This window comes from Phoxinus phoxinus (genome assembly GCF_949152265.1).
Source record: "Phoxinus phoxinus genome assembly, chromosome: 4".
In the NCBI taxonomy this organism is placed as follows: domain Eukaryota; kingdom Metazoa; phylum Chordata; class Actinopteri; order Cypriniformes; family Leuciscidae; genus Phoxinus; species Phoxinus phoxinus.
In genome coordinates, this window is record NC_136879.1 from 35,411,549 (window position 1) to 35,429,981 (window position 18,433).

The 18,433-nt window shown below is 38.3% G+C and overlaps 1 protein-coding gene across 12 annotated transcripts in view; it reads left to right on the forward strand.

The window, feature by feature from the left end:
* The window catches only part of cadm2b (cell adhesion molecule 2b), a 225,519-nt gene that overhangs the window by 131,089 nt on the left and 75,997 nt on the right, over nt 1-18,433 (forward strand). For all 12 annotated transcript variants that reach the window (XM_079608819.1, XM_079608828.1, XM_079608823.1 and 9 more), the window contains one exon: nt 16,947-16,973. In XM_079608819.1, the coding sequence (XP_079464945.1) occupies nt 16,947-16,973 (27 nt within the window). The remainder of the gene's footprint in view (nt 1-16,946; nt 16,974-18,433) is intronic.

Genomic DNA, 18,433 nt, shown 5'->3' on the forward strand with positions numbered 1-18,433 from the left:
AGATGTGGTGGAAACTTGTCATTCCTTTAAGTTAATTTTGGGTGCTTTTAATATTGATCTTCTGGTAAATTATAGAACTAATTTTTGGTTGATGGATCTATTCATTTATTCAGAAAAGCAGTTCATACAGATAACGACTGAACTAAAATTAATTGCATAAAGTAATAAAAGTCAAAGTTGTGCAACTGTCCTAGGATTGTAAAAAAAAAAGGAAATTCTTGTGTATAAAAAAAGTACTTTTAAAATTTGGAAGCAAAAAAAAAAGCTTACCAAATCAGTCAGTTCGGTGGAAGCAATTTGGAGGAAGTTAATTTGTTGTCATATGACAAGAAATCCATAAAAAATGAAATTATATCACAGAGAGAACCCCTGTAGACCCTCATGATTGTTTGTTAGAATTGATAAAAAAATACCACATAATTTGACATTTTGGGCCCTATCTTGCACCCAGCGTAAATGACTTTGTACGCCGACGTATGTACCATTCCTATTTTGCACCCGGCGCACAGCGGACTTTTCCCTCCGCAGACGCAGTCGGTAAATTAGCGAATAAACTTGCGCGGGGGGGCGGTTCAGTGAAAAGAGGAGGCGTGCACATTTTAGATTTGCGTCGTGCGCAAGAGTCATTTATCCCGCCGGTATGATAGCAACAGCGCCCGAGATCCGCCCACAAAGTTACTTGCGTTTCGCGTTTGATACTTAGGGCCCTTAATGACATAGCAGGGTTAGTTTAGGTTGTTAAATGGTATATCTCAAAGAAAAAATTACATTCATGATTGAAGAACTGCAAGCTGACGTGTATTCAAGGTGTAAATAAAATACAATTTGTTGTTATTGTTTAGTTGATGGGTACATTGACTTTTAGAGTGATTGGGTATTTTGTTCAAATTGGTTTGTTAAAACATAAGAGCAACCTGAATACACAAATTACATTTCTAAGAATTTGGCTTTGTAAACTACATTTTTAAATTATTTTTCATTCTTGGACATCATTATTTATCATTGACCCTTTTCACAACAATACGTGAGTGATTACATACCCACCCCGTTTTGAGGATAGAGCTCCAAAAGAAATTGCTATCATAATATTTTTGATTTAATTCTAGTAAACAAAAAAATCTAGACAAAGGCAGCAAACTGGTTTACCTTTGAGACGGAGCAAATGCGTTGAGAGCATCAGTAATAGTACTTCAAGTTAAAATTGTTTCATTCTCTGTGGCATCACTTCTTTTATTATATACCATGCAGAGATGTGTCAGCCATTACCAGTAATCCAAACTATTATGCTATAATTGTTCTCTATGCTTTGCTAATTGCAGTATTTCTGGACTTGTGTACAAACACATCCACTTCCGTCCTTAATAACAACACTGGCATACTGATTGGTTTCCTGCTGCGCTGTGTTAATCAAATCAGTCTGTTCATTTGCTTCAAACATTTGTGTGTGTGTGTGTGTGTGTGTGTGTGTGTGTGTGTGTGTGTGTGTGTGTGTGTGTGTGTGTGTGTGTGTGCTATAGCAGAATATTTTCAGTTCTCAAACTACTACCGTTAAAATGGTCTATCTATCTATCTATCTATCTATCCATCTATCTATCTATCTCTATCGTTCATCTATCGTCCATTCGTTCATTCAATCATCTGAATGTCTATCTATCTATCACTCATTTGATAGCCTATCTGTCTGTCTGTCTGTCTTTCTCTCTCTCTCTCTCTCTCTCTCTCTCTCTCTCTCTCTCTCTCTCTCTCTCTCTCTCTCTCTCTCTCTCTCTCTATCTCTATCTCTATCTGTCTATATATGTATCGTTCATCTCTCTATCGTTCGTTCATTCAATCATCTGAATATCTATCTATCTATCTATCTATCTATCTATCTATCTATCTATCTATCTATCTATCTCTATCTGTCTGTCTGTCTGTCGTTCATCTATCGTCCATTCGTTCATTCAATCATCTGAATGTCTATCTATCTATCACTCATTTGATAGCCTATCTGTCTGTCTGTCTTTCTTTCTCTCTCTCTCTCTCTCTCTTTCTCTCTTTCTCTCTATCTGTCTATATATGTATCGTTCATCTCTCTATCGTTCGTTCATTCAATCATCTGAATGTCTATCTATCTATCTATCTATCTATCTATATATCTATTGTTCATTCTTTCGATCATCTGTCTGTCTGTCTGTGTCTATCCATCTATCGTTCACTCACTTGATAGTCTGTCTGTCTATCTATCTATCTATCTATCTTATCTATCTATCTATCTATCTATCTATCTATCTATCTATCTATCTATCTATCTATCATCTGATTTCCTGTCCATCCGTCCGTCTATCCATCCTGTCCGTCCACTACAACTGAATGTTTTCCATTTTCTACCATCCCCTAAACAAAAAGAGCAAAGCTAATAGCTCCTAGAATGCGAGCAGCAGACCAGACTGATATCACACAGCTGTATGTGCCATCATATCATATCACGAGGTGTCATAACATCCCTCTTGTTTATTGAAGTTGAATTTCAGAAGGTTGAATACACAAATGCCATGGACTGGCGTGGAGGCTGTGAATGAGATTGGTTGATCTCTGAAGCATTAGCTCTCTGTCAGACTGGGCTCTTGGAGCAGGTGGTGGAGCTGTGTGGTGCTGCAGGTAAGGCTAAAAGCCTCCAAGCTGGAAAGGTCACAGCTTACACGGATGAAAACCGATTTAGGGCACTGACTTTGAGAAGGTCACAATGACATGAGACGGCTCGAAACATGAAAAGAGATGGATTGAACTCGCCATTCTTCGGGCCAAGAGACCCCATGTACCTGCTGCATGTGGGTCATTCAACGCTCTGCTGGATTTCGCTGTGCAATAAAAAACAAATTAACGAAGAACTAGGCATTTCAAGAAGAGAACGAGGTTTATTATGACTGGGTTAGAGGGTAAAGGAATAGTTCACCAAATCACATCATTATTCACACAAGTCATTCCAACCTAGTATGCTCTAATTTGATCTGTGTAACAAAAAAGCAGATTAATTGGGGATAATAGTTTTCAGGCAAAAAAAAAAGTATATATATATATACACACATACAGTAGTCAACATCTGAAGTGGATCAAAAAAGTAAATCAAAGTTGTCCTAAGATGGGTGAACAAACGGGTATTGTTCAAAATTCATGTATAACTTTGATGAAAGATTTTGATCCACTTCAAATGTTGACTACTATGTTATATGTTGTTATTATTAATTATTACTTTTATTATTATGGGAAGTAAATGGAAACATTTACTAATTTAGATGTTAAAAGACTAGACAAAATAGAAATTCATTCGGCTTTAAAGCGAATAAAAACCTGTGCGTAATGACGTCACATGCTATTTTGCGATCAAATTGGTACAGTATATCGAATTGATTTGAGACATTTTAAGGTGTTTCCATTCATTTTCGCATTGAATCGCACAACATTCAAGCCAACATTGCGAACAAAGTTTTGCTAGACAAAATGCAATTCACAGCGTTTATTCCATAAGCCGTATATCGATCAAGATAAAATCCGATGAGACCGAAAGTATTTTATTTGAGTTGATATTCATGAAATTCAATTGAATTTTACTGTTTCCATAAGGCATTTTTCATTTGATATCACTTAATTCGGATAAAAACGTGTGGATGGAAACATAGCTACTTTTGTCTTTTGTGTCTGTTCAAATGCATATGACCGACCATTTGAGTGTTTACACTATGAAAGCAATCCGGTTCGAATGCTGTAAGTCATCGAAAGTGGACAAGCTCAAAAAGTTTTAGACCTCATTTACAGTACACCTGTATTTAGCGTCTTCCACTTGTGATCCGATCGACCACAACGCATCTTAATACCAGGTGTGTGACCAGCGCCTTAGTCACGTCTTACCCCGTCCTTCCCTGCTGTTCAAAACTGACATAACTTGTCAGATGTTACTGGAACATGTTCATAGTTAATGTGAGGAACTACAGCTGTGGTTACTCACCTGTGTGAACACGAGGAGACCTGACTTCATACATCCACCCTGCAAAAATAGCTCAGAAAACCGTTTAGCATCATGTGCTTATGGACACTAGTTGTGTTTGATGGCATTCTGACATTTTTGGGGCCACAGTAGTTTGTTATCTCAGCCGTTTTGAATGCGTGGTTCATCACAACAATGTTAAAATGTCTTTCCAACAGCATGTTCTTGACTCACATGTACATGCAACAACTCAAAGGAAGCGGCGCAGCTTTTTCACTTCGGCCGATCAGCACTTCTAAACATGGTTTGTTTGTGTACGGACACACAGCCGCCAATGTCATCCGCGTTGTAGACATAAGTCAAGGGTGAGCGCGAGGTGCAGTGTTGACGGGTCGTCTTTCCTCAGGGGAGGTGTCAGATAAGGACTGCAGAAGGTTGAATACTCCGTTACCTGCAGTTTGGAGGCCGTTTCTCTCTTATCTGCATGCTGTGTTCCACGGGGAAACATGCAAAGGGAGCTTAATTTCAAAGCATTTTCTAAAGCTCCGGCCATGTGCCAAATAAAAGATGGATATATTCGAGGACATACCCGAAAGACCCGTGTTTACCCGCTGCATGACAGTCCTGTGTCTAATATGGCAGTCCTGAATAAATAAACATTGAAATTAATTAACATAGTACTTTTTCTGCTTCAGTGACTTCATATGTGACACTGATGCTGTGTTTGAGGTTGTGGTGATGTGTTTACATTCGTGGTGAGACACCATGGTGTCTCTGTCATAGAGTGTCAGACAAGGAACGGCTTTAAATGAAATTTTAAGCTGTTGATACAAGAACAAATAAATCAAGATGACACTGAAGAATATGCGTTTGTAATATTTAGGACTTGTAAACAAGATTTAGACACATTTAATGTCATCTGAGATGCAATTTAACCACAAAATTCATTATTAGTGACAGACCTGTCCAAAACTGATTTGTTGTACACATTTGTTGACGCTGTACTTCATAAGATAAGAAAAGTTGCTTATTGAAAGAGCTTCTTGTTATCTGGATGACTGTAGCTAGTCTGAACGGACTGATGTTTTTGGACCGTCTGATGCATATTGCGCACAAAAATTGGAAAGCACTTGCTAAAGATTCAATCAGCAGCTTTTTCAAAAATCCTGGGAAGTCAGAGTTAGCAATTTTGCATCCTCTCGAAGTCAATGGGTTTTTGAATGGATTTTAGTTAAATGCTTGAGGTCTGTGTTTAACACAAGCTAACGTGGAGAGCTTGTCATGGACATTATTTGTTCGGCATGTGATGTTAAAAGACATACTAACTAGTCTGCTTTTGCATCTTCATTTATACTCTCGCTCATACAAACTCTTTTAACTTTAAAGGACAAGTTCGGTATTTTACACTTAAAGCCCTGTTTACAGATCGTATCTGATGAAATAGAACGGTTAAGATTAAAATTTGGACACATGCTCCTGTCCCGAGAATTTTAGTTTTATTTAGCGTTTGTGGACCTATTTTGCCAAACGCGTCACACCCAGATTCTTCCGTTGAGAGCTTGAATAATAGACACCAGTTGGTGGCGATAATGCACCTTTGCCGATTGCAAGCAAACCGCTGGCATTTCATTTAATACACAGAAGAAGCAGAAGAAGAAGCGGCGGAGGAATAACGTACCTCAAACAGCACATTCAATACAATCAATGGAGTTGGACAAACACTACGATAAAACCTGTTGGAATGCATCTTTTTCAGCGTTTTTTTTTTTTGGGACCGTATCAGTGAACACCCCTGACCACTCGGTGAGTTTCACGTCTTTGAAAACGAAAGTTTTATGTGTTTTAGGAAGGAATCTGCCAGTGCACATAGACAACCATTGTGGGGGTGGGGGTGGGGGGGGGGGGGGGGCGGGGGGAAGCTAAATAAAACTAAAATTCTCGGGACAGGAGCATGTGTCAAAATTTTAATCTTAACCGTTATATTTCATCAGATACGATCTGTAATCAGGGCTTTAAGTGTAAAATACCGAACTTGTCCTTTAAGGGCCCTATTTTAACGTTCTGAAACGCAAGTATCAAACGCGAAACGCAAGTAACTTTGTGGGCGGATCTCGCAAATCTAAAATGGGTTGGTCTGAAGTAGCTACATTACTCATAGGTGTGGTTTGGGCGTAACGTGCAATAAACCAATCAGAGCGTCCTCTCACATTCCCTTTAAGAGCAGGCACGCTTGTTCCATGGCGGATTGCTATTATAACGGAGGATTTGCCAGGCGCACGCAACTTACATGATGGTAAAGGTGATTTCGCAGTCTTCAGAATTTTGTTTCCTGGTTCTTGACGTACAACCCACTTTGTCAGATGTCCTTATATACCGATGTGTCTCGCCACTATTGATCAAACAGGTTTGATCCGTCATTACTACAATTAGCCTGAATAATTTGGGTAAATGTGTAATATAGATTTGTCTATTTTTTCACATCTTCATGGACACCACAGTGATCTCCCTCGTGTGGTAATATTTTTCCTTGTAATTATGTATGGTTTGCAAAAATATGAACTGCCGCATCTCTGTAGATGAGAGAAGCAAAGTGTATGTGTGTTTTGCACGCGCTACATTATAGCCAAGCATGCGCCCTTAAAATATCATCTGAATAACGCACCACTGACTTTAGACAAGGTTTTTCCTGGTCTGTGGCGGAATTGTTTTCTGAAACTGCAAAATAGCACCAGGGAACGTTTGCACCGGAACACGCCTCCTCTTTTCACTGAACTGGAAAAGTCCGCTGTGCGCCGGGTGCAAAATAGGAATGATACACGGGTCGGCGTACAAAGTAATTTGCGCTGGGTGCAAGATAGGGCCCAAAGAGATAGTTCACCCAAAAATGTAAGTTGTGTCATTAATTTTGTAAACTCATGTTGTTCCAAACCAATAAGACTTTCGATCATCTTCGGAACACAAAGAAACATTTTTTTTTTATAAAATCTGTCCCTCAATTGACATGCAACTACTTGCTTCACAAGTCAGTCAGAAAGTCTCTTCCTGTCTAAGGGGTCGGTTCATGGCCAGAATAAGCTGTAAAGTGGGCCAAAACTTTATAACAATAGTCGAAAATCTGGCTACGTGAGATTTTTTTATTACAATCTCCTGCTAGAAAATACCAGAGCTACAGAATATACCAATGTGTTTCTCATTTTGAGGAAAAGGGGCCTTTATACCATAATTTTAGCCTTTGGCTAAACATAGGTTTATGGGGAAAATGCCATTTTTAATGCACAAAAAGCCACAAAAGTTATTTGGTTTGACATTTACCAAGATTTCCTTGTAGTTCATCAGCTGTGCTTGTATTTTTCTGGTATTTTCTCAGAAAAAAAGAAGTATGGAATTCTTATTTGTATTTTGTAACTCTATTTGTAACACATTCATTGCTATTCTTCCTCCCCCCCTCCCCCTCCCCCCCTCCCCCTCTATGTCAGTGTAATAATATCTGTAAAATAGTACCCTTCTTTCATAGAGAGAACACAAAGATGTTTGCAAGGTTTTATACCAGTGTGTGATTGTCTTTTAAATGCGCCTCAGACGTTTTGCCCAGCTAACTTAATTTAGTTTTAACCTTTCACCAATTCATTCTTTCCTGTCTGCCCTTTAAGTGTAACTCTAGCTATGATAATGCGGGGAATGAAACGGTAAAGGTACACGGCATTAAATGTTCCCGAGGGAAACGGCGAGTTGTTTATATGGGTTTTTCCTCGCTTCTGGAATTGTGTTCAGCATTGTCACTGTAAATGGCCCCAGGCATCGGCCATTACTTACAGCTCATTCTTCATTAATAATACAGAGATGTTGAATTATTCACATGCCGTTGGCCACAGGTGAGGAGGACAGCATGGGGTGACATTGAGCAGACTGTCACTTCATGCAGAGGAGGATGTTGTGAGTAGAAAACTGCTGCTCTGCTTCAGGTGATGTGGGCATGCCTGGACTGTCAGGTGTTTTTCCCTCGGGAACCAATAAAGACCGAAATATCATGTTGGTATTATTAGCGCCACTTGCTAAGGCAAGAGCTACTACTACTCTTACTCATATTCAAGGTGAGGGGTTTGTTCAGTTCACTAACACCACTGTACTGAAGAAATGTTAGGAATACAAGTTAATTAGTTCACCCAGAATTAGAACCAGCTGTTTGTATTCACACAAAGAAAGTCAGTTGGGTCTAGATAGATAGATAGATAGATAGATAGATAGATAGATAGATAGATAGATAGATAGATAGATAGATAGATAGATAGATAGATAGATAGATAGATAGATAGATAGATAGCAGTTACATTAATTTTCTTCAGTTTTTTTTTTTTTCATTAAGAATTATTTTATTTAAATTTGTGATAAAAAAGTGATTGTATGACTATAATGATTTTATCACTATAAAAAGTGAAAATATTTATCTTGCACTCTAAAAATTGCTGGGTTGTTTCAACCCATGTTTGGGTCAAATATGGACAACCCCAACCGTCCGGTTAAAAATATTAATTATAAAATGTAAACCAATGGTTGGGTTTGTCCATATTTGACCCAAACATGGGTGGAAACAACCCAGCATTTATTTCGAGTGTAGAAAGCAATCACTTTGTTTTCCAATTTTTTTATTTAATTGTATTGATAATTATTTTTGCTGCTATTTGCCAAAAAATGTAATTCATGTTTCTCGTTTAATTAAGCAAATCACTTCTCTTTTTTTTTTAACGTTATTCACTATTATATATTTTTATTTTATTATTGCTGCTGCTGTTTTCTATTTAAATATGTCTGAAGTGATATAAAGAGATATTTATCTTATAAAAAAAATAAAAAATTTTGTTTCGCACGGGAAGTCACAGGGAACATGGGAACAGTAATATCTTCTTAAGAAAGCTTCATTTTGTTGTATTATTGCTGCTATTTGCAACTTGTTTAAACTTGTCTGAAGTGACACAATTTTTTTTTATTTTAAATAAATTATAATAAACACGATTCTAGTTGAATCAACATGGTTTCGCTACTGCAAAATGTACTGATTCAAACTGTACACATGGGAGCGTCAATCTCTCATTCAAGTCTTTGTAATGTCCTAATGGAACATATGGAGTGTTTTCTATCTTCCCTTCCTCAGACTCTCACTCTTATCAGGGCATTGGAAGTCTCCTTAAGTGGGCACTCGCCGACTGCTGATCTCAGTTGCTTTAGCAGGTCGTTTCTCCGGGGAAAGCTTCAAAATCTTGCAACATTGCAGAAAGTTTTGAGGCATTGAAAACATTCAGGACCGCTCTGGTTATGAGGGCTATGCTTAGTTTTACACTAGCTACACTGTGAAAAAACAAAAATCTGTTAAATTTACGGTAAAATACCGGCAGCTGTGGTTGCCAGAAATTTACCGTATAAAATACGGTGGCAACATTTTATGTTTTACAGACTTAATTTAAAATTTACTGTAATAAACCGTATGTCATTATCTGCTATGATGTTAATTTACTGACCTATTGAAGTATTAATTTCTGGTTTGTACCATTGTAATACACTGACAAACACCAATCACAGCAGTGATGAGAGTCACATGATCAATCAAAACTCATCACAAGCAGCTTTTCCACAAGAAAGTTAATACTAATATTCAGAAGCTGCACAGTGTCATTCACACAAACATTAAACACCATCATGATAACACATGAAATTAAAAAAATGCTATAAACATTAATTTAACAACATTAAATGTAACATAATATTATGTACATAACTGATTAGAAAAACAAACTAAGAAAACTATGAAGAAATAGTTATTTCAACAAAATACATCAAATGTGGTGTCACACAGGGAATTGTGGGAATGTCAATTTATTTTTTTCCACTGTAAATTATACAAGTTGTTCTTTTTCACTTTCTAAAACTGTACATCTAACGGTATTTTACAGTAAAATTACATTAAATGTACCGTTAGATCTGTCACAGTTTTTTACCGTATATAGTAAGGAAACTTTGTTAACCAATTAACAGTTTTTCACTGTAGCATTTTTACCGTAGTCTTTTACCGTTAAAATCACGATAATTTTTTACAGTGTAGCCGTATTTTAAAATGCTAAGTAAAGCAAGCAATCAATAATGTTATGATAATGACCAAAATGGTAATATACAAATACTTCAACGAATATACGTTCACGGTAGCAGAAATCAAAACACCCGTGTCAAGCTTTATGGAGCTTGTCTGACGAATTATTTTTTTATTCCGCTGGCCTGAGAATGATAGGTTACTCTTTGACGATGGGTCAGTCGCAGCCGTAGTGCCCGAGGGACTCTCTCTGTTTGGCAATGTGAGGTATGATTCCTCCGGCCGCCTGGCGAGCGCACTGGAGGGCCTCGTTCTCTCTGCTTTGGAGGACAAACCCTTTCTCATGGTTGGTTAGACTAATCACCGTGGGGACCGACTCCCCCTTCTCTTCACATCGCCCGCAGGCAGGTATCAGAAATAGGCCCTGCCAGAAAAAGCATTGGAGAGAGAAATGAACGTGTGAGAAGGGATTGCGGTCTCTTAGAACACGGGAGGAGAGCGGCCGAAAAGAGATGCAGTGGTTACTAAGGCAAAGCCCAGAGGCAGGAACCTCCACCAGCAGAATCCAGCTAATTGCCCAGATTCATTTTTATAGACAGGTAAATGTCACGAAAACTTGTCCCGTGTCACATTTCACCCCTGGATCCAAAGGTAAAATTTTGCATACAAAGCTGAAGCCTATTTTTAGGACCATTAAGCCTTATTTTTTTTTATTTTTTATTTTTTGCGTTTTGCGTTTTGGGTTGAATTTGGGATTGGGAGTGGGATTGCCTGAGCGACCGATCATTCTTAAGAACTGTGTAATTAGGCTGATTAAAAAAATTAGACAGTATTTCTAACTTGACACACCATTTAAAAAAAATAAAGGTTCTTTATTGGCATCTATGAGTAACCGGTCATACTCGTCCCACTCCGAGCTTGATTCGGAGCTGTGTCTCCAGCATGGGAGGCGTCTCATGTGACAGGTTGTCCCGTCTTCGCACCAGTATCAGAGAGATGTGAGGAGAAGTCATTTTGATTAAAAAAATTACGAGGGCACGTGTGTATATGTTCAAATCTAACCACCTCATGTCTGCGTGCAGTCTGCATTGTGACTGATTGATTTTTTTTGGGAAAAAAAAAATATTTTTAATGGGAATTCCTAGGTGTCACACGTAGAAAGTACATGAACACGAGGATGAGGATGAAGGGCAGTCTTTAATAAATCCACACGCAAGTATTCCACACAAATAGAGCAGCATACAACACATCTAGGCACAGACAAGTCCCAACCGCATTGAACAGAAACAGAGGAACTTAAGTACATGTGCGAACAAGGATAATTAATGACACACACCTGAACTAATGACAACTAATCTGAAACCATGACAACAATCCCAACTATGGAAACTAGGAACAAAGTCCAAATTAAGTGAGACATGTGCGTGTGCGTGTTTTCTGCATAGGGGATGTTCTAGTCTCATGCCTTCATTTGTGTGTGTTTGTTCTGGATTGTTTCTGATTTTTTGAAAGTCCCCCTGTGGTGAAAATCAAGCTTTCGATGTTTATATGTCTATGTGGTGTTTTTAATATGCTTTAAGACAAACCATGTGCAAATTCATGTCTAAGTCAACAACACCATTGCAGTATTTTTTCCTTAAAACTGCAGCGAATCAAAGACAGTCTCAAAAACGCGGTTTGAAATAGCGGGTGTTTCTGACGTCACAAACTACCTTGTAACCAATCAGGTCAACGTGTGCTCGTCAACGAGTGGATCTCTGAGCTGGTGTGAGTGAGTGGAGGCGGGGCTGATTTACATATTTGTAGAACCGTGTATACTAAATGAGGCAAGGGTGTAGAGTTACATTCAAGCTATTCTAAGGCATGAAGAATTTTTTTCAAGGAAAAACTTTTAAGTATATGACATTTTGGTGATAGAAGGTAAGTTTTAAGGGATACAATTATTGACTAGGGGGACTTACCTACAGTAAACCCTGGATTCCTATTGAAATAACTTGATTTCGCAGAGCACAAATGTGACTGCACCTTAACAGCTAAGGCAGAGTATGCTGTCAGATGGCTAATTAAACAACAGCATTTAAAGTACAGTATAATGAGACTTACGTGTTGGCATTAGAACATGAGACGTATGTGTTTGCATTATAGACTAGTGACATTGACATATATAGACATATATATAGAGTATAGACATTGTCTGTGTACATTTGTTCAGCTTCATTGTCATGACACCAGTGACGGTGGTAACCAGACGTAACCAGACATTCATTCTCCTTTGAAAAGTATTAACAGCACAAAAAGATGGTCCAGCTCAAAAAATAAACAAGTGTTATTGCTGTAGCAAAAATACACGCTTCGATTTCTGCTTTTAAAGCCTCTGAAATGGTTTACTCTTATAAGTGCATTCCTGTAAATGGCATTTTTGCTTTTAAAGTATAAAAAGCTCAGGGACAAGTCAAATTAATTTCCGGGGTAACATTTTGCCACAAATGCAAGATAGAATGGTTAAAGTTGTATAAAGCTGAATCCTTTAATGGTAAGTACAAATAGGCTTAATTTTAAGCAAAATATGCTGTAATTTGCTATTCGTTTGATAAGCTGTATGATATTCAGCGTCTGGCTGGAAGACATTCCCTGCAGTGTTGAAAAGAATAAATAGGAATCACCAGTTCACACAAAAAAAAAATCCAATAAACTGTAATTTGCTAATTCATGTTTCTTTGATTGAGGTGAGGTGTCAAACGAGATTATTAATAATTCATGTTCGCTCACATAGCCTCTGAATCTGTCTTTGTCAGATGTAGCATTTGCTCGCTTTATTGTAATGTCATTTTTGGAGTGCTTTTTATTTGCCAGTCACACTAATTCCCATAAACAACCCAAAAGGGGGTAACAGATATAAAAAAAAAAAAAAAGAGTGAAAGCTGAGCAAATAGAGTTCGATTAAGAGCTTTTGCTCTCTGGTGGATCCTTGTTTCCATTGGTATTCCTCTCAGGATCTGGCAAATATTTTCCGCTTACAGCGAGGAGAATCTTATCATGGAGTCTGACTTTGTCAACACTATTAGATTCCGACACCGTGCGGAGAGTCAGAGATTAATAACTTCCATGTAGGCAGGGGGGTCGGGGGTGGTTGGCTAAGGCGGAAGAATGAGAGAGATTAACGAGTGTGAAAAACAATGACTCCTTCGTTAAACTCTAGATCGACGTGCCAATTCACAGCGGTTTGATTAATATGGGGTTTCGGGGGCTGAGAACTGTTATTTGTGAGGGTCAAGGAGATTTAACTGCCAGTCCTTGTGGAACTGGTGGCCACATGTGACCCTGGACCACAGAACCAGTCACATGGGTCAATTTTCTGAAATTGATATTTATGCATCACATGAAAGCTGAATAAATAAGCTTTGCATTGATGTATGGTTTGTTAGGATATGATCATATTTGGCCGAGATACATATTTTGAAAATCTGGAATCTGAGGGTGCAAAAAATCGAAACATTGAGAAAATCTTCTTTGAAGTTGTCCATTAATTTATGTTCATGATTGTGCTAAAATTTTTTACTAAATATCTCCATGGAACATGATCTTTACTTAATATCCTAATGATTTTTGGCATAAAAGAAAAATCTATAATTTTGACCCATACAATGTGTTGTTGGCTATTGTATATTATATATTAACTATATATAAATAATTATGGTAAGAGGCGTGACATTTCTTTAACATGCTTAAAGCAGTTGACCAATCACAACGCACTGGTCCAGCAGACCAATCAGAGCACATTGCGCTATTCGGAAGGAGGGGCTTCCTAGAGAGAAGAACTAAACAGGGTTGCGTTTCCCGTACAACGATGTAACTCGCTGCTTAACTAGTACGATGCATCGTTGAAGAAATCAACTACAGTAGCTATCATTGCGCCTGCTGGTACGGCAGCAGTTCCTTGATTATTACGCAGGAATGAGAATATAGTTCCTAGTCATATTGGCCTATAAAATCGCAACTTTCATTTTCTGTCGGTCTTAGTACACGATGTAACTACAGAAGAGTCACGTTTTAAATAGGAAAAATATCAAAACTCTTTGGTCATTTTTTTGAGAGATGCTAACGGTCTAATCAGATTCAATGATCTATGCTAAGCTATGATAAAAGTGCTACCGCCAGAACCGGAGATCGGCTGAATGGATTCGAAAACGGTAAAACTCAACTGTTTAACTCGAGTGGAGTTGGACAATGAGCCTATTTCCAAAAAAAGTGGAGTGTTCCTTTAAGGCGAGGACACGCTTAACGACTGTAAGCCCGATTATGAATGTATTTTGATACTTACGACTGATCATGCTCAAACGCGCTGAGTCAGAGACAGTTGCGTTTAGTCTGTGTTCACAGTCGGTGTTTAAAATCTGCTCCAGACATTGGAAACAGTAAGCATGTTCAGTTCAGTCTTGAAATGTTTCAGCTAGTCGGGAAGTGTGTCCCCGGCATTGTACTGTATGTCATTGACTGTATGTCATTGACTGATCCATGTGTCCTAAAATTGCTTTTCAAAGAAAATAAATGATATTATTCAATGTCATACTCAAGTACACGCCCACTAATATCACATAACAGCTTTTAATAAATGGGAACAATTGCAGTGGCACAAAAGAGGCTTCAAGGTTATTCCAAAAAACAGTGTAGTATTTGCCCTCAAGTTAAATTGCTGTTACTAAGATCATTGTGTGTGTGGGGGGGAAATGGACAAATGCAATCTTTAATATATCAATAGTTTCTGCTAGACATGGGAATAAATGCAGTATAATTGGACTCTTTTGCTCAATAATCTTAGATATTAATCTCATGTTTCTCGACAACAAATTCTCAAAGATTTGCTAAAGTCAATACCAAATTGTCTGAACTCTATTATTCATAATCTATACACTATACACTATGACAACAATTGTCTTATTTATGTCTATTTTTATTCAGATCTCAGGTGTTTTTCTGAAAGTTTCTTAAAACATCATTGGGAACTTACAGTATAAGCAATACAAATGTTCCTAAAAACGTTTGAGTTCACTCCCTTAGATAGTCTTCCAATTTCCAATTGTTATCTTCACTAAACAACTCTTAAGCTGGTGGTGCAGAATCTATATACAGTGCATTTTTGTGATATCTTCTGCCTCTTGTCTTGTCACATCCACATATGATGAACTTTTCACCCCTATGTACTGTCAAAGTCAGAAAAGTTGTCAGAAAAAGTGTTCCGCGTGAATTATTCATCGCCTTGAATGGATCACATTCGAAGATGAGGAGCGCAAATGCATTTATGGGGATTTTACTGTCATTTTCCTTCATGCAACAAAAATGGTTGCCGTGTCGTTTCGGTTGTTAGTCTCACCTCATCTTTGATGTTCCATATGCATATTGACAATGAAGGGTTGTATATGATTATTATTCAGCTGGGTCTGTAAAGAAGTCTATACAGATGGTGCATGCTATAAAATATGTCCGTTACGCTCCTCATCAAGGCGATGTTTATGGCAGGCGGCTTGCAAAGCAGAAGGTCAGGCATAATGAAAGTATTAAGCTTATGCATTCAAACATGAGCAAACTTTCAACTCTGAACAAAGAGAAGTAGTAGTATTTCATCTGTAAACTCACTAGGCATTAAAGGGATACTTCCTTGTGTTGGTCCTAGGACTTTCTTTCCTCTGTGGAACACAAAAGGAGACTGAACAATGTTCTAGTCGCTCTTTTCCCTGCAGTTATATTCTTTCCCTCCAGTGAGAGGATAGCAGTTGCAACCTGATCATTTGGGTCTCAGCGGAGGCTGAATTAGCTGAATTCAACAATCAGATCACACTGTTTCATGAACAAAACATTCAGACTTGTTTTGTGAAGTTAATAATATAATTCACACAAACCCTACTTCTATCATGAATTCTTATGAACAAGAGACTTGGGCTGCTATGCGAGGCTTTTTGTTCAAAATGTTGTTTTTTCCATGAAACTTACCCACATTTAAGTGTTGATAAAAAAGAATGCATGAAGCTAGAATAAAACAGTTTTTTTTTTTTTAAGAAGAGGCTGTTCTTTCTTGTGATGTACTGCATGTTTAGATATTCATACAACAAAAACATTCTGCAGGCCATGAAAGTTTTGTGATAATTATCAAAAATGCTGGCAGGGGCTGGCAGCATTTTTATTTTTATTTTTTTATGCTGGTTGGGAAAGAGTTAAGATACTTTTATAGTGCTTTTACATCTGATTTGAAGCTTGAAATCCTCCATTCGTTGCAATTGACCCTTCGCAGGGAGCTTGATTGACAGGTGATCTGACCAATCATACTTCGCCATCCGCCATTTTGTCCGACAAAGCAGTCAGGAGAGTTAGTAGATTAACATGGGAGGATTTGAACTTGAAAAACTGAGTGTACTGACGCCTTTCCGCGGTTTTTACAAATTTATTTTAAAAAATGACCAAATTTGAAAGGTGAGACTTTGTTTAATATGTTTAATATAAAAAGTAACCTGGTCTGTCCAGTCTGTCAGCGTGTTGTCAGTCTCCTCTCTGCTCCGCAATGTATTTTTCACTGTGTGAGAACATGGTGTGGCGTGAGAGCGGTGTAGCTTGTCGGACATGGTGACAGTAACTAAGGGGGGGCGGGTCTTTGCAAACGGTCAATTGCGTGGGGAAATCGTCACCTTTTGTGCTCCACTGAAGAAAGTTCATTTGGGTTGATGGTGTCATTGATTGGGGGGGGCAAACTGTTACTTAATTTAATGGGAGACTTGAGTTTATGCTGAGGATTGTATAATCACTCTTGTTTCTCTCTCCCTCCCCCTCTCTCTCTCTCTCTCTCTCTCTCTCTTTCCCTCTTTCCCCTTCATCCCTGTTCCTCCATCTCTCTTCTCCATTTCATGCTCTCAGAGGCGGCAACGAAAAACAAAGTGAAAGGTGAGTTATCTTCTCTGTCTTTGTGGCTGGATGATTTATGTTGAACACAACTCCCAATAAACAATGTGGCGTTCGGCCCCCTCTTATCTCCCAAAGGAGCCTGGGATGCATTTACATAGTCTCTGCCTGTGAGAAAGCAAACCTGGAACATTTGATGAATTGGCCCCAGGAATATCCATTATGAGCTGAATCCGCTTTACATGCTTCCTGGGTTTACAGCAAACTTGTGCTACACGTTTAAGAGAAAGATGCCAGATTTTGTACAGGTCACCATTGCTGATGCATAGAATCGCTACTCTTTTAAAAAGTGGAAACATTTTGTCTTGGATACATGACACAGTGATGAATTCTCTAAACAGACAGCCTCTTTTGAATGTGGTATTTTAGCTCATAAACCTGCGTCTTATTCACAAACCCACAATCCAGTTTAACCAGTTGCTAAAATCACTGTAATAACGATGCAGCGTATTTAAATTACGTTATTGTAATTTTCTTCCTTCCGTGCAAACACGCCTCCTTTCAATAAAGGCCTGTAAATGATGCTTCTTGTAGAAGGCACCTTATTTCCAAATCGCAATGCTATTGGCCTGATGCAATTAACGTTGCATTATAACCACCCACTGGAAGTAGGTGGCAAATGGAATTTAATTTAAAAGATAATTTGTGTATATTTTATATTGATCATGACAGCAGTTATTCATCCAATGATGGAGAAGAACGTATATCCAGATGTACGATGTAGTTGAATGTGCTTTTTAAAAAGGACTGATTCACGTGTCTAGATCGCAGTGGTGCTATAATCTCAATAAAGTTAGTCATTTGCCATATCGACTACTACCGAAACTTACATCCATGCAAATTTGAGTTTAGCTAAAACAATTAAGTATTTGTAGTGTTAAAGGATGGCGGCACAGTGCCTCACAGCAAGAAGGTCCCCGGTTCGAGTCCCGGCTGAGCCAGTAGTCCTGTGTTTCACCCGTGGGTGCTCCGGTTTTCCCTCCTGGTGCTCCGGTTTCCCCCACAATCCAAAAAACATGCAGTATAGGTGAATTGGAGATGCTAAATTGTCAGTAGGTGTGAATGCGTGTGTGTGAGTCCCAAGCCATTTAATAGGGAGGGTTGGGAAAAAGACCTGGCAGCCTACACCGGAAAAATCATTGCCAAGAAAATTCATGGACAGTCTCTCGCGTATGGCAAGAGATGGTCATAAAATCACCAAGAGTCGGATACGACTGAAATGGTAAGATAGATAAAGATATAGTGTTAAAAGAGCTTTGTAGCATTATAGTCTGTTTGGCTTTAACAAATCAAAATCATTTACATGAAGTTCTCAGCAAATTAGAGTTAACGTCAAGACCAGACCAATACCGGACAATGACAAGACAATTGTAGACATACAGTAACTCATATTCCCATCCAAGTTATATTTGAGGTACACCAAAGAGATGTGGTGTGCTTGG